The following is a 16,804-nucleotide window of genomic DNA, read 5'->3' as shown; positions in this document are numbered from 1 at the left end:
CTTCTCCCCTGCTTGCACCATTGGCATCCTCATATCAGTATTCTATTGACCATGTCTCAGATTTTTTTCCACTAGGAATCATCCATATATATCATAATTGAGTGGGATTTATTCCTGGGACACAAGTATGGCTTAATATAAAAATTAACCAACATATTGGAGCTGGAGCAATAATACAGCGGATAGGGCGTTTGCCTGGCAAGCGGCTGACCCAGCTTCGATTCCCAACATCCCATATGGTTCCCTGAGCATGGCCACATGCGATTTCTGAGTGCAGAGCCAGGAGTGACCCCTGTGCATCACCGGGTGTGACCCAAAAGGAAAAAAAATTTAACCAATATAACGTGATGCAAGACAAGAATTATAGGGAATACACTTGATCCTCAACTAACTGATGCAGAAAATAATTTAAACAAAACTATAGTACCTTTTCATGGCAAAAGAAGAAGTAAAATGAATTGCTTGTATATGCTCTATGACATGTTTGAAGAAATATCTAAAGAGTGCACGTAAAGTACCATTAGAATAAATGCATGTAGCAATATAACAAGATATAAAATTAATTTACAGAACAGTGTGGCTCTAAATATGTGTATCTGAACAACCTTAAGGAATGTGTAGTAGAGTGTCATGCAGCAACTGCAACTCGGTACCCAGAGACCACAGTTGTTAGTACCTGACAGTGGCTCTTGTGTCAAATTCCAACTAGCCTAATCAACTAGTGGACCCTTAGTCATGAGTGTCTAATATCACACTTTCTCTAAACTCTTGGGAACTGGGCTAACAATGTTATGTACACTAACACCAGCTTACAGAATCTAAGATTTTGGGCACCAGGGAAGAGGGTTAGCATTTTATCACAAATATGAATTGGGTTAGACCACTCCTCAAGTTTTGGACAGTGACTGACATACTCCAGGCCACATTCTACCATGTTAACAAGGAGGCACCCCCAATGATCAGGGACACTGGAAGCATACAGCACCTTCTATTTCCTTTAGAAGGGAAAACTGGTAGAAGTTCTCACGAATCAGATATGCCAGTTTGGGGAGATATCAGATAAACTAATTGTTCTTCTGACCAATTTCAGAACTCTGGTTTGGGTGAGTTCCTCCATTGTGGTAATGAAACTTCTTAACCAGATTCTAGAATTTTTTTTCTATATATTTCAGTCTATATAATATTGTTAATTCAATATTTCTGTGCAAAGTTTGGGATTTTCCATTCCACCATCATTTTGATGTCACTGTGTTTTTTGATATTCTTAGGAGAGAATCATGATCTTTGGCATGAGCTCTTTCTTTCTAACAAGGAAGTGTGATAAGCTTCCACAACTGTTTGTTAGCAGTATATCACACGTTTTGATGTGTTGATTTTTTTTCACTTACTTCAAAATTACTTATGTTTTCACAACTTTGCAATTCATGATGGATTTTAAGGAAATTATTTTTTAGTGTTAGTCAATTTCTATGTATTTGGAGATTTTCTTTTTTGATTTATAATTTACTTCCACTAATGCCAGATAGTAGCATTTTTGTATTTTTTTTTGCTTTATGATTTAGAATATGGTCTATCTTCAAACATGCTCAATGTGCATGTAAAGAGAATATTCATCCTGATATTGCGTAGGTTGTTCTATATGTGTTAGATCTATATCACTTAAAATTATTTATAGTGATTGGAAAATTGCTATTTTCACCCTTGGAAAATCTTTCAAAATCCTGGATGATCCTTTAAGTGTCTTCTTCCACATACTACGCATTCACTCTGGTGACATTATCTCATGCTCAAGCAAGGATCTTATGATTCATAGTTGTTGTCATCCTCTCAGAATTTCATCTTTTCCAAGTGTTCTTCATTTGTAGAAATAGCCTGGGGAAATCTCCTTTCAGATAGGAGGTCTTAAACTCTCTTATAACTCCTTTTCTACTGGTTAGATTACAATACATGGTATTTGGAAGGATAAAAGCCCTTGATATTGGAATCAAGACCACCAATGAAAAAGGATGTCTGTCATTATCTACAATAAGAAAATTCCTGAAAGTCATGTCATTCTTCAGATAGAACGTCTCCATTTGTTTGCATGGCAAATCAGAAAGGCAGCTTACAAGAGACTCTGGGTCTATCTAAGTCTGCCATGTTTTTAGTGCTCCTGAAGTACTGTTAGTGTGTGGTCATTAATATTTCTAATATTAAAGGCCTTCCAGTGGTTATTGGAGGTTTGTATTTTTTAAGTAGGTGCAGGGCTGGCAGGCCATAGAGGGTGGGAGGCTCTCCATTGCTTCTTGGGAATCCGGGGACGGGCTTCCATTGATCCTTAGTCAATGGTGTTAGTGCTATATCTAGTGATATGCAAGGCAAATGCCCCACCCACATACAATTGACCCCTCACTGTTTTTATTCTTCAAAAGTGTAGCTATGGTTGAGTGACACACACCTGGCTGAGAACCAAAGTTTTTCGCTGACTTCTACTTTTATAGTCTTTCATCACTGTGAACTTAGTGTCCAGAACAATTACTGAAAGTGGCCTTTTCCTGGCGACATTTGTAGTAGTTTTATACATTTAGGAGCCAGGAAAGATCAGCTAATAAAAAATGAATTAATCACATAAAAATTATGCTATCAAGAGTCACAGTGGTGGACATAAAATATCAGCATGAAATGTTATGACAGAATGAAGTAATGACTTCAAGACTTTGGGATCACCTTCATATATCCAGTTCAAGGACCAAGCATGATTACATACCTCATTGTGACGCTAGAAAATTCTAAGGACTCAACCCCGGAAAAGTAAAAACAAATACACACAGAAAACTTATATGACAAAATAAACATACTGAAATCACTTGTTATGTTACACTGAAAATTTATTTTCCACTTAGTGTTTCTCTTAGTTTCCTACGTGATAAGTCAAGGATTGGAATATCTTTCTCTTCAATTCTTTAATTTTTATGACATATAGAAAGTTTCAGTCATATTTGAGCTTATGGGATTGGTGTATAGACTTACCACATCCTTCCCCTTCCACCAAAGTGCTCACTATCCTTCACCCCATCTATACATTTCTTCTAATCAGTCTTTCTGCCCCAACACCTACCTTCATGCCTGTTCCTCACTCTGATTTCTGAATGGTTCTGTACTTCAACACCGAATTGACTTGTCATGTTCTTATTTTTTAAAAGATACCATAAAGTCACTATCTGATTGGCATATTCCTTAATTGTAATTAAGGAATTATACCACAAGAAGCATCTAACTATGTAGAATCTCTGAATATTTTAACTAGGATTTCCTAAATGGAAGATTTTGTAAAATGTGGTAAATCTAATGGATTTTTGATTATTTTAAATTCAGGTTTATTATGTTAACCCATGACTCGTTTTCCCAAAAGACCACCAAGGACTAGACTCTGATGCAAGTACTTAGGATCATCTTTATTGACTAACTAAGCTCTCTTGGGTTAGGGCCCTGCTGGGGTCACAAAGGCTTCCTCAGAGCCAGCAGCCTCAATCCATAAAAACGCTGAGCTTTTTTGCCACAATCTGAGGGTCTTTTCACTACTTATACTTAACTGATTGGTTATAGGTCAGAGTTACATAACGGTTACTGGAGCAATAGCACAGCAGGTAGGGCATTTGCCTTGCAGGAAGCCAATCCCGGTTCAATTCCTCCATCCCTCTCGAAGAGCGCAGTAAGCTACCGAGAGTATCCCACCTGCATGGCACAGCCTGGCAAGCTACTCATGGTGTATTTGTTATGCCAAAAACAGTAGCAACAAGTCTCACAATGGATTCATTACTGGTGCCTGCTCCAACACATCAATGAACAACTGCACCACAGTGCTACATAAGGGGGACTTTCCCACTTGCACCTGATTGGTAATTCTAGTTGACCTCACCATGGCAACTTCACTTGGTGGGAAGTCATGACTCAATCTCAGGAAATGAAAACCTAAGCCTAGCTTCTTCTAGCTCCTTTATTGAGCAAGACATGACACTACCTTTACTTCTCTATCTTTTAATTAAAGCAAATATTAAGGTTATATTGAGTTACAATATAAATACTAAACAACAAAAACCAAAAATAATGTTATCATAATCTACTATTCTTATTATTAACAGTCTTAAAGGTTTTTAGTCATCTTAGTTCATTTTAAGTGAACTTTAGTGATTATTTCTTACTGACCCTTTACATCATATTTCAAAGCCTGTATTACAATTTGGTTTTGTTTCATACAATTAATGTCTTTGATCATTAATCTCAGGGGAAAGTTTTCTTTTGTGTTGTTTTTGTTTCATGTCCCTTCTCAAAGAAATCCCTTGAGTATGGATTAATTAAATGATAAAATAGAGCAACATTTTTATCTGCTAAAGCTAATAAATACCTCTCAAATTGGAGGATATTAGTTATTTAACTAATATTCCTGTAATTTTTATTTTTCAGCTCCAAGTATAAAGAGTTTAAGACTGAAGTTTGCTTGTGCTAATAGCAAATGTTATCATTTGATTATACTTATACAAAATACAAAGCAATTTCTTTTTGTGTTAGAAGTAATTTCTACCACCAACAACTAGAAATTTGGTACAAATTCGCATTTATATGCAAGAGTGAGCTAGGAGGTAAAAAATTTACTGAAACACATAAAAACACTTTATCACTAAGTTACAATTTAAAAGCAATTATTCTTTCAGTTTTCCTGAAATATTTTATCATTGTGAATATATTCATAAAAAGCTACCAGCTCCTAATGGCAGATTTTACATCAGAAAAGAAAATACAGTAAAATAATTTAATAAGGTAAGATTTTAGAGTTGGATTCTTTTTACTTTTAATTTAAGATAAATTCATAAAGACAGATAGTTGTAAGTAGATTATTGTTTTAAGTCAAAATTTAACATTGCTTTTTATATGGAACTACAAATGTGAACATAAAAGTCACCAAAATGTATTTACTTTTAAGATTACACATGAATACATTGTTATATGGAAAGAAATTTAATGATGCATTAATCTCTTGGAAAAGAGAAATGTTTGCTGTATTACCATCAATTTGCTAGTGTTTAATTATCAATGTTTTCTGACTGTTAAATCTTCCTAGGCAGAATTTTTCAATGCATTACTAAAAAATAAAAAATGAAATAATGATGGAGTTCTTATAGCTCAAAAGGCCAGAGGGCATACAGGAGGTCAAAATTTCATCTGCAGCACAATATGGAACCCAGACGTTTCCTACAGCATGACCTGCAATATGGAAACAGGATAAGTTCCTGATTACCATAGGTATGACCCCCAAATGTTTAAAATATATATATATATTACATAGGTATGTATGTGTATGTATCTGTTTATATGCACATATGAATTCACATATATCAAATATGAAGATTCTTATAACAGAATAAGAAATTTAAAATGTGTCACTTTTAGCAGGCAATAAGCACAAAATACACATAGAATGCATTATGATCTATGCTAATCTTTTCTCACTTTGATCTGAGAATCATGAGGTTATTCAGACACATAACCTGTAAATCTATAAAATTTTTTAATGAAACTAGAAGAAAAACACTAAGGAAGCAACATTAGAAGTTCTCTTAAGGCATAAATTTGAATATGAGAACTAAGGGGGAAAGGAACTAAACAAAAAGGCAAAAATTTTAAATATATGGTAGATTTTTAAACTCAACTAAAAAATTACAACATAGGGGGAAAAAAGAGTCATCATTAGCAATACAAAGCTTAGTAGCACTGTAGCACTGTTGTCCCTTGTTCATCGATTTGCTCAAGCAGGCATCAGTACTGTCTCCGTTGTGAGACTTGTGGTTACTGTTTTTTGGCATATCAAATACATCACGGGGAGCTTGCCAGGCTGTGCCGTGTGGGCGAGAAACTCTCAGTAGCTTGCCAGGCTCCCTGTGTGGGATGGAGGAATTGAATCCGGATCAGACGTGTGCAAGGCAAATGCCACAAAGCTTAGTAATAAAAATAATTCCTAGGGAGTGCCAGGAATGCAATTCAATGGTAGTGTATAAACCTCAAGTATGTAATGTGCTAGTTCCAACCCCTAATACTTGTACTACTAGTACAACTGCTAACTACTACTGCTAATAATAATAGTAACATGAAATATTTTCTAATTTGTGGTTAAGGGGATTTGTTTTTTCTCTTAGGACGTATTTAATAGCAAACTCCATATGAAAATTGTCACTGGCTCACAACATGTCTAACAAAATATTCAGAAGAGAGGAAGAGGAGGAGAAGAAGAGGGAGGAGCAGCAACCGAAAAGCCTTACCAATAACAGAAAAAATTTCTAAAATCTGTGAAGGGAATTGCAAACCACGGCTTCAAATATGTGTGCAAAAGTTTGTCATGTTTTATTTATTTATAGAATGGTTTCTAAACTTTTATCTGTATCTATGTAATAAAATTTGTCTTATTCATACATGCTATCAACTATAACAAAGTCAATCTTAAGAGTAAAACCTATTCAATAAATCGTCCTTAACTTTATAGATAACTATGCCCTTAGTACAAGATTAAACAAGAAGTACCTTTTAACTCTAAATTACTGTGGTCATATGCAATGATCTTTAGATGTCACCAGTAACTTTCTGTCAAGCCAACAATGGCATAAATTTAGAACTATGTTCTTCTTATTATCATTTATAAATCAATAATATACATTGTGGTAGTAAATACTTTGTGTTTCATGTGCCCTTTGGAACTAAAATGTTTGCCCGCATCACACTCAATGCCTATTAATTTAAATGAATTTAGGAACATTTTGAAATCAATCTGTATATTAAAATCTAACCTTGTCTGAGGATTTAGTTTGAAATGTTAGAAAGAGAAATGGTACTGAAGACAAAAGATAGTACAGCAGATAAGGCATTTGCTTGTATATGATCAGCGGTTTAATCACTGGCACAGCAATATGATCCCCAAAGCACCTAGTAGTAATCCCTGAGTATCACAGGGTTGGCCAACTAAGAGAGAGGAACAGAGAGAGAGAGAGAAAGAGAGAGAGAGGGAGAGAAAGAGAGAGAGAGAGAAATGGTATTGTACTTAAAGGGCTTTTCAATTCCTAGCTAAATTACTAACATAGTACTTCACAACATGGCTATAATTTATAAAATTTTAAATGTCTAGGAATCATTCAAGTATTCAAATGGATTGCCTAATTTTATCTTTGGTATTTGATTTTGTTAAAACTTTAGCAAAATATACCACAGTAACTCTAGCATAAACTTCCTTCTCTAAAAGGTAGAGATAATAATTCTCCGCTTCATGAGGGTTGGAATAGATATTTTGTAAATCTCCAAATTTTGGAAATCTCCAAAAATAGTGCCTGACTAATTGTTAGTGATCAATGAGTAAGTACTAGCTTCTCTTTTTCCTTGCTTTTTTTTTTATCCTGTTGACCCTAAAAGGATAATCCTGCACACTAGTTTTTGCCCCCAAACGCTTCTTAACTATCTTTATTCAAATCCACAAGAGAGATGAAGAACTATTCAATGCACACAGACTTCATTCTCTTAGGTTTGACAGATGACCCTAGATTACAGATTGTAATTTTCCTCTTTCTATTCTTTACCTACATATTGAGTGTGACTGGAAACTTAACCATCATCATTCTCACTCTGCTGGATTCCCACCTTAAGACACCAATGTATTTCTTCCTACGGAATTTTTCCTTTTTAGAAATCACGTTTACAACTTCATGTATTCCAAGGTTCCTGGTGAGCCTTGTGACAAAGGAGAAAAGTATTCCCTATATGAGTTGTATGACTCAGCTATTTTTTTTTATCTACTTAGGTGCAACTGAATTTTACCTCCTGGCAGCTATGTCCTATGACCGCTACGTGGCTATCTGTAAACCTTTACACTACACTACCATCATGAGCAGCAGGGTTTGCTATCAGCTTGTGATCAGCTCTTGGGTAACCGCATTCCTGATTATTTTTCCTCCAGTTATTATGGGACTTAAATTAGAATTCTGTGATTCCAATGTCCTTGATCACTTTATCTGTGATTCTTCTCCAATCCTGCAGATCTCTTGTTCAGATACACGTGTCCTAGAGCTAATGTCCTTTATCCTGGCTGTGGTGACATTACTGTTTACCCTGTTGCTAGTCATTCTCTCCTATGGCTATATCATCAAGACAATCCTGAAATTTCCTTCTGCTCAGCAGAGGACAAAAGCTTTCTCTACCTGTTCTTCTCACATGATTGTGGTTTCCATATCTTATGGCAGCTGCATTTTCATGTACATAAAACCATCAGCAACTGACAGAGTGTCTTTAAACAAAGGAGTAGCTGTGCTGAATACCTCAGTTGCTCCCTTATTGAATCCCTTTGTCTATACCCTAAGGAACAAGCAAGTGAAACAGGCTTTTAAGAGTCTGGTGCACAAAGTTTTATTTGCTTCCAACAAATGATGCAATTCTGAAATATATGAAGGAAGACAAAGTTGCAATATTGCCCTTTTAATCTTGCTTTACTCTGTTTTACCCTGTGCTTATTATCAGAATATTTTATCTGTTTCAGCCCAGTTGAAGCTTCTTACCATGTTTATTTCTGAACCAGAAACTCTGTTGGCCAAACCTTTTCTTATGTCTTTTGAAGAAATGCATATTTTTAAGCCTGATAGTAGATAATATTGTATAAAATATAATGAGTCTGTGTTTGAGCTTATAAGTTAAATACCCTACCAGAACTTGACAAATAAATGGAATGGTTTTAGTTAGTATCAAATTTTAAATAGCCATTCTTTTGGTCCGCAAAAGAAATGGCTATTTAAAATAAATCACGAAATCATTTAGTCAAGAAAACATTTTAATGACAATAAATGTAACATCTGCGATGTGTTAAATTATTGCAAATATTATGCTTCAAAGGTGACATTTAATGTGACGATTTATATGGATTATTTAAAGTAAAATTAAATTTGTAAGTATTTGAAAAATACTTTCTCTTCAATTAGCAAAGAATACATTTTGATTCTGGTATACACAAAGATAGGGAAAATCGTCATCAGAGTCTATATCATCACAACTAAAATGTTTTTATTAAAATTCGAAGTTTTTGAAATTCTAAAAAAAATAAGATCTGCATAGGTCATTGAACTAAAAATGCTGTGAGAAATCATTTTATTGGCATACTTAAGACCTAAATATTTTTTACCTCTTTCATTGAATTTTCCTGATTAAATTTTCTCTTTTAAATTATCATTTTCTGAATGTAAGTTATTTTTCCACATAATACAAAATTGCAATTAAATGTTCTCTTGTAGTTATTTGATCTTTTAGTAACTTTTCTAACATTGTTTCCAAAGATAAAAATTTCTATAGTAACTACTCAGAAACATCTGTAATGGGTCAGTAATAGGATCATTAGGACATTTTCTATTTGTTAACCAAGTTGATTTTAATGTAAAGTGTAAATGTGGTATCAGGGTATGTAGAAAATTCCCTAGAAATGAATAAAAATGAATTTTATTAAATAAAATAAAAACAATAGCAATGGTTAAATTATGTATTTCCAAGAGAGGAAAGTGAATTTACTCTAAAGTCTACCAAGATGCCTTACCAATACATATAATTAGTTTAATTTTTTAATGTCTATTGTTTTCATAGCACAATACTTTCAATATGCCTTTGGAATGTTGAGTTAATTGATGGAAATATCAGAGAAAATAAAAAAACATTTATCAGACTGTATCTATTAATCTCATGTAAACTTACTATGTGAAGTTAAAAATTTGGTACTATTAATAGAACAAAAATGCATGTATATATATGACAGTATGAATTTGAAGTATCTGCCTTTATCTAATCCTATATCTTAGTAAGTAATGAAGATAAGATACAAAATATTTCTCTTGAACACCTATAAATTTGAAGTATTGCAGATTGCCAATATGTCAAAATAAAAATTTTAGTGCATTTAGCATTCATATTAGTTGCAGTAAGAAAAAATAGCTAGTGTGCTTGGATCCTTCCTAAAATTATACCTAGAATGATTACTAAAATTCTGTTGAGGCTAGAGAAAAACCATATTTTGTATGTAAAATTATATAAATTATATTAGTAGCTGAGGAACATTTTTGATTAAAATAAAGTTATTATTTAGCTTTAAACATATGTACAGTTGATTGAGACACTTGTTAATGGTAGAACTATGAAATTTAGAGCCCTTTTTTAGGATTCTTTCTCAATGGTAGAAACTGAACCTGTAGAATGAAACAGTGCAATTCTTTGGCGCTACTTGGGCTTATTATTCAAGTTAAATTGTAAGCAATTCTAACAGCGTACAGAGGCCAAAGTGTCTTGAAGTATTAAGTTTCCTAATTAAAAGAAATAAGATATAAACAGCCTACAACATCTTGTGGTACCAGCAGGAAAGGAAGCAAAAGGAATAACACGAAGAGGACATATGAGACAAGTTTAATTTTATGTGGTAGTCTAAAATAGGACGATCTAAGCATTTAATATTATTATAATGGATTGAATACATAAACTTCATAGAGATACATGAGTGTACAGCCTTATAAAAATAATCAACAGTCGGTGTTGCTAGAATTGTTACTTCCAGAAGATTGATAAAAGATAAAAAGGTAACAGATGTTTGTTTTGTCTAACCAATATACACTGTATTTCAGGTAACCAAATACGTTTTCTTGGGGGATAGGCAGGAAGGCCACACAGGCTGTGCTTAGGGCTTATTTCTGGCTCTGTGCTCAGGGATCATTCCTGGCAGACTCTCCATTATAAGACACGGATAGCTTGCCAGGCTCTGCCGTGTAACTTGCTGGGCACTCGGAGAGGGACAGAGGAATCAAACCAGGGTTGGCCGTATGCAATGCAAACGCCCTACCACTGTGCTATTGCTCCAGCCCAACCAAATATTAAGTCACGGTCACTGTCATGCCATTGCTCATTGATTTGTTCGATCGGACACCAGTAACGTCTCTCATTGTGAGACTTACTGTTACTATTTTTGGCATATCCAATACGCCACGCGTAGCTGCCAGGCTCTGCTGTGCAGGCACGATACTCTCGGTAGCTTGCCAAACATGGGTCGGCCGCGTGAAAGGCGAACACCCTACCGCTGTGCTATCGCTCCAACCCAAGTATACCCTCTACTTCATGTAAATTCCTTTTTTATACATGAAGGTATCTTTTAGCGAAGGTTTACAAAGAACCTTGAGTGTTTGTGAATGTTTTTTCTGTGGGTTTTTTTTTCGTGAGTTATTTTTGCATGTTTTATTGCAACCAAGAATCCTTATGAGTCAAAATTTTAAAGAAAATAATACAGTATTAAAGGTTTAATAATTATAATTTGGTTTGGGGGGAGAAGGGCTGTATCACTATAATATCCCCACTTGCAGCACAGTGGGTAGGGCATTTACTCTGCACCCGGGTCGACCTGGATTCAATTCCTCCGTCCCTCTCAGAGAGCCTGGCAAGCTACCGAGAGTATCCTGCCCACACAGCAGAACCTGGCAAGCTACCCGTGGTATATTGGATATGCCAAAAACAGTAACAAGTCTCACAATGGAGACGTTACTAGTGCCCTCTCGAGATAATCGATGAACAACAGAATGACAGTGCTACAACAGTAGTTATAGTTAGGTGAGTTTTATCTACTACCACTTAACTTTGACAGTTGTAGGTATTTTGTGGGACAATTTAATGTTCCAGAGAGTACAGAATTATAAAAATCTTTTGAAATAAAAACTAGGCCAATATTGATTTTATTTTTTTTTCCAATATTGGTTTTAAACTTACAAGATTTCCCCCTTGCAGCAAATGCTGTTAGACGATGTACAATGACACACAATGTTTTCTTTAGATGGGCAGCACCATGGGTCTCTACATATACATGAATATATTGATATGGGTGGAATTCTACATATTTAGTGATGTTCATCTGCCATAATTCATTTGATGCCTAGCTTCTTGGGTTAGTTCCCTGATTGTATGAAATAGAAGAATTAATTTGGCAATCTAAGCAAGCACTGATCATTTCTTTTGCATCTGATTGGGTAATACCAAATGATTTATAAATAGCAATCCAAATTTGATGTCTCAGTTTTCAACTTCACGTTGTTGAGGTTGAAATAAGGGATAATGGGTTTGGTTTGCCTCAGCAGTGCCCTTAGTTACTTCTCTAGCAATTTAGAATACCCTGTTTAAAATAGTATCGATAAACCTGCAAGGTATGCTGCAGAGAAGTTAACACAATAATAAATTTAGTTCTCATATTGGGACATATAATACTTTTTCAGTAAACTGAATTAGTAATATTCCTAATTTGAAGTGATAGCACAGCAGTTGGTCTTTCACCTTTCACGTGGCCGACCCGTGTTCGATTCCTCCGCCCCTGTCGGAGAGCCCAGCAAGCTACTGAGAGTATGGAGCCCTCTCGGCAGAGCCTGGCAAGCTACCTGTGTGCATTGGATATGCCAAAAACAGTAACAATAAGTTTCTCAATGAGAGACATTACTGGTGCCCGCTCGAACAAATCGATGAGCAACGGGATGACAGTGACAGTGACAGCGAGCAAACCCCAAATTATGAATTTACCAGACAACCATAAGTTTTTATCCTTAGTTTTATACGTTTAGAGCATTTGTCCAATGTCCCTTTTCTCCAGACTCCTTTGAGCAAATCTATTAAAGCAATTTTTCAGATACAATGTTTAAAATACTCAGAAGTGACCAAAATATAATGTGGTCTTTGAGATTTTCATTCAGTGTTGGGATATCCATATTACTAGTTATGTCACTCATTTATAAACACCTTTAACAAAAATGCTTCCCATGAAACTCCAGCATGCCAAATTGTCCTGATTCTGTATTTGTACCAAGATTTCTTAGTAGACTCTACAGCCATACCACCCTGAACATGCCTGATCTTGTTTGGTCTCGAAAGATTTCTAAGTTTGCTTTTTGGTAAGTTCTCTTTTCATCTGTATAATATATTGTTACACACTATACACCCACACTAATCAATTAGTCTTCTCAGGACATAAATAGACTTGATTTAAGATTTGTCAGCAAGATAGATATCTTTTGAGATAGTTATTTCACCAGATAATCTGATTAACAATTTTGTTTGAAAAAGCTGGTTACTCGTTTTTTTTCTTCAGTGAATTTGGGGAAAGGGGAGATTTGATAGACTTGTATATTATATTATAAAAGGTTCCACTTTTTTTTTTTCTTCTCAGTAAGTTTGGATAGACTAGTAGATGTGTGGGTCTCTTGGCTGGAGGCTTTTTTGGGACAGGAGTGGTGAGAAACCCTCTAAGCGCTTCTTAGGAATTTTAATAAAAATTCCTTAGGAATTTTAATACAAAGACCAATACCTATTTGTTAATAAAAATTTCCCTTTAATAATCTTTTAACTAAAGACACACAACTCTTTATAAAAATCCTCTAAATTTCCACCAAGTCACAATGCTATAAGGGTACTTAGGTTACCAAGGTTTGTTTGAAATAACCCAGATTTTTGCTAAATAGCTCTAGAAATTTAAGTTACCAAGAATCTCAGAGGTCAAGTATTCTAGACATATGAACCTTTTTTTTTTCTTTTTGGGTCGCACCTGGCGATGCACAGGGGTTACTCCTGGCTGTGCACTCAGGAACCACCCCTGGCAGTGCTCTGGGGTCCATATGGGATGCTGGGATTCAAACCCTGGTCGGCTGCGTGCAAGGCAAACGCCCTCCCCGCTGTGCTATCACTCCAGCCCCTGAACCCTTTTTTTTACTCCTCTGCTTCTCAATCAGATTAACTAGACTTGGAAATAAATGGTATAAGCAACTTTATTTCAATCCCATTTTAGTTAATATCTTGCAAAATCAAATTACTTGGACATTATTAATATGAATGTTATATTAGTCAAAAATCTTGAAGGAACAGATCAATATCCTTGTTTAGGTAATAGGAGACAATCTTTTAATTCACACTGGTAATATAAAAGCTGTATATACAAATTTAGGAATCTGTAAACCTGTATGTTTTAAACAAAACCATCAGTTTTCAAACCATCTCTTACTTATCACTATTATTTTAAGTCATAAAATTTTAAGTTCAGGGGCCGGAGTGACAATACAGCAATTAGTGCATTTGCCTTGCACACAGCCGACCTGGGTTCGATCAGCAGCATCCCACACGGCACCTGAGCACCACCAGGAGTGACTCCTGAGTGCAGAGCTAGGAGAAACCCCTGAGCGTCACTGAGTGTGACCTCCACACACAAAGAAAATAAAAGAATTTTAAGTTTAGATATTTTAATGATTCCATGTAATGGTTCTTGTAATCAGCCATTGTTCTAACTTAATTCACAGCAACACTAGAAGATATTATTCTTGTATTAAAGGAAAAACATAAGGCTCAGAAATGTTAACAAATTGAAAGATATATAGGAGTTAATTCAGGTTCAAATCTGATCTGAAAGATACTCAAGTATTTTTCAATCTTTAAATACTTTTATCACTTAAAAATGTATTTCAATTTTTTCTGGATAGTAATTCACTATTTCACAATTATTGTACTTCACTACTGAAAGGTCTGGGATAGGGGTGTGGAAAGGAAGAAACAGAGTGGGTTTATACAGAAGTAAAGAGGGCCTGGGGCAAGGGAGGGATGCACAATTAGACCAGGTCCTATTTCTGCCTGATTTGAGATGGTTGGGGCAGTCTCTTGCCCCCTCGCCTGGCTGTCTACCCGGAGGCCCATTGGAGGGGTGGGCTTCAGTTTCCCTCCCCCCTCCAACAGAGCTCCTGCAACTGAAGACCTCCGGAATCTAGCCACAGTCATGCTCAAGGCCGCTCTCCACACGTTTGAAAGAACCTCATGCATGAAGGAAACAGCAAAGGAACCCAGGTGTGTGGGACGCAGGGCTGATACCTCCAAGCCTGCTCAGATCGGGACTGGTTCTCTTCCGCCCAGATTCCCCATTTTCCAGTAGCTAGGCGGTCACATCCAGGGACTGCTCCCGGCACCATGTAATCCCACCCAAGGCCAACATCCAGACACTAGAAAACCAAGCTCCCAGAAATGTTAGCGGCCGAACAACATCTTATAGCCTAGTTCTCCCTCTGGTAGAACCTGGCAAGCTACCAAGAGTTTCCTGTCCACATGGGAGAGCCTTGAAAACTCCCCATGGTGTATTCATACGCCAAAACCAGTGACAATGATGGATATGATGGATCTCATTCCCTGACCCTGAAAGATCCTCCAATGTGGCACCATTGGAAAGGACAGGTAAAGAGAAACTGCAAAAATCTCAGGGCTAGGATGAATGGAAACATTACTGAGACCACTCAAGAAATTTGACAATCAACGGGATGATGATGATGATGAGGAGGAGGAGGAGGAGGAGTTGGTTGGCTAGGTCATGTAGGCAGTTTTTTGTTTTGCGTTCCAGGTAATCAGGGGATAAGAAATCCACAGGGCAGAGATGCAAATGCTGGTCTCAAGGTGATCTTCTCAGGGCAGACCCAAAAAACTATTAAAAGGATTATTGGTGCTTTTTTTTTTTTTGGCTAAACAATCTTTCCAGTTAATTTAAGAATTCCCATAACATTATCTCTAAAGGCAACATGATATATATAATGTTACACTGTAGTACGTTGAGATAAAATTGTACAGAAAGCAAAGTCTGGTTATAAATAAAATTTTAGATAGCAGTGTAAGAGAACACTTGAATTATCTTATATATACATATATGCTTATACAAAAACACAAGGAAACTTTCCTTGTGAAATCATTTAGATAGTTTTGCACCTCTGTTTTGTAAAAGAGCTTAATTTCTAACTGATTCACTTCTTAGGTCTGTGAGAAATGTCTGTTTTCTTACTGAACCAGAGAGGCAGTCAGAGATGGGCAAGGGACCCTCAAGGTAATGAGTTCTTGGAAAGTAATAAAACCAACTAGCCCTGTTGGACATGGAGCGGGGCAGGAGTGACTCCATCGTGCCTGGTTCCTGCTTCACATTTTGTTTTACTTAAACGTTTTTGTTTTTCTTAAAACCCTGCTTCTTCCCTCCCCCTCTATGGCCATCTATGAGGGAAGGAACGTCTGGGCTGAAAACTCGGCCTTAGCAAATAGTTTCATAACCGTCATCCACTATCTATAGAAATCACCCAGACGCAAGCAGCCTGAGCAAGTCACCAGAATGTTCTGGAAACATGCCTAGATGACCTATCTGTAACTGCTTGTTTGTACTACTTGAAATTATGTTTTCTTTTGAATCATGAAACTTGCATTTTCACCTATGTGTTTGCTAAAATCCATAAGAGCGGGCTATAATGTAAGCAGATGTAAGCATTGACTATAGAACTTGCGGCTTCTCCCTTATTCGGGGTCTTGCTTGGGCCTGCGTGCCTAGAAGCTTGACCCTTGCTAGCTGGCTTAATGAACTCTGCTTGTGTGCAACATTACTGGCTGAACTCTTTGTGCAGGTTTAGAGAGGGGGAAATTATCGACACGGACTATCGACACCGCACCCTAACAGCCCTAGGCTGCTAAGAAAAAAAAAAAAAAGAACCACCTCATGGACGCAGGAAATAAGGCTTCAGAAGACCTTGACCTAGAACTGCACAGACCCTGGAAAGGCTGGACCCCCACCCATGACAAGCTCCAGCAGGAACTTAAGGCCAGGAAAGGAATGTCAAAGAAGACAATTAACTGCTCCCAACTCTGCCCCTTGGCAACTGCCTAGCCCTGGACTCTTAGCTTGGTAGAAAGCCCCAGGTGTGGACTGGGGCAGCTTGGGAGAAACCCTCTGTAAACCAAC

The 16,804-nt window shown here is 36.4% G+C and overlaps 1 protein-coding gene across 1 annotated transcript; it reads left to right on the top strand.

Annotated features, from left to right (window-relative positions):
• Positions 1–7,500: 7,500 nt before the first annotated feature.
• On the top strand, positions 7,501–8,439 carry LOC101540872 (olfactory receptor 6C76-like). The gene has a single exon (XM_012934799.2). It carries the CDS (start codon positions 7,501–7,503, stop codon positions 8,437–8,439), a length of 939 nt encoding a protein of 312 aa, XP_012790253.2.
• Positions 8,440–16,804: the final 8,365 nt, after the last annotated feature.

This window comes from Sorex araneus, chromosome 2, assembly GCF_027595985.1.
Source record: "Sorex araneus isolate mSorAra2 chromosome 2, mSorAra2.pri, whole genome shotgun sequence".
NCBI classification, from domain to species: domain Eukaryota; kingdom Metazoa; phylum Chordata; class Mammalia; order Eulipotyphla; family Soricidae; genus Sorex; species Sorex araneus.
This window is presented reverse-complemented; position numbering and strand designations above follow the sequence as displayed.

Bases quoted from the DNA above. Each gene is read 5' to 3' on its own strand.
- LOC101540872 (XM_012934799.2), top strand. From the start codon at position 7,501: ATGAAGAACTATTCAATGCACACAGACTTCATTCTCTTAGGTTTGACA.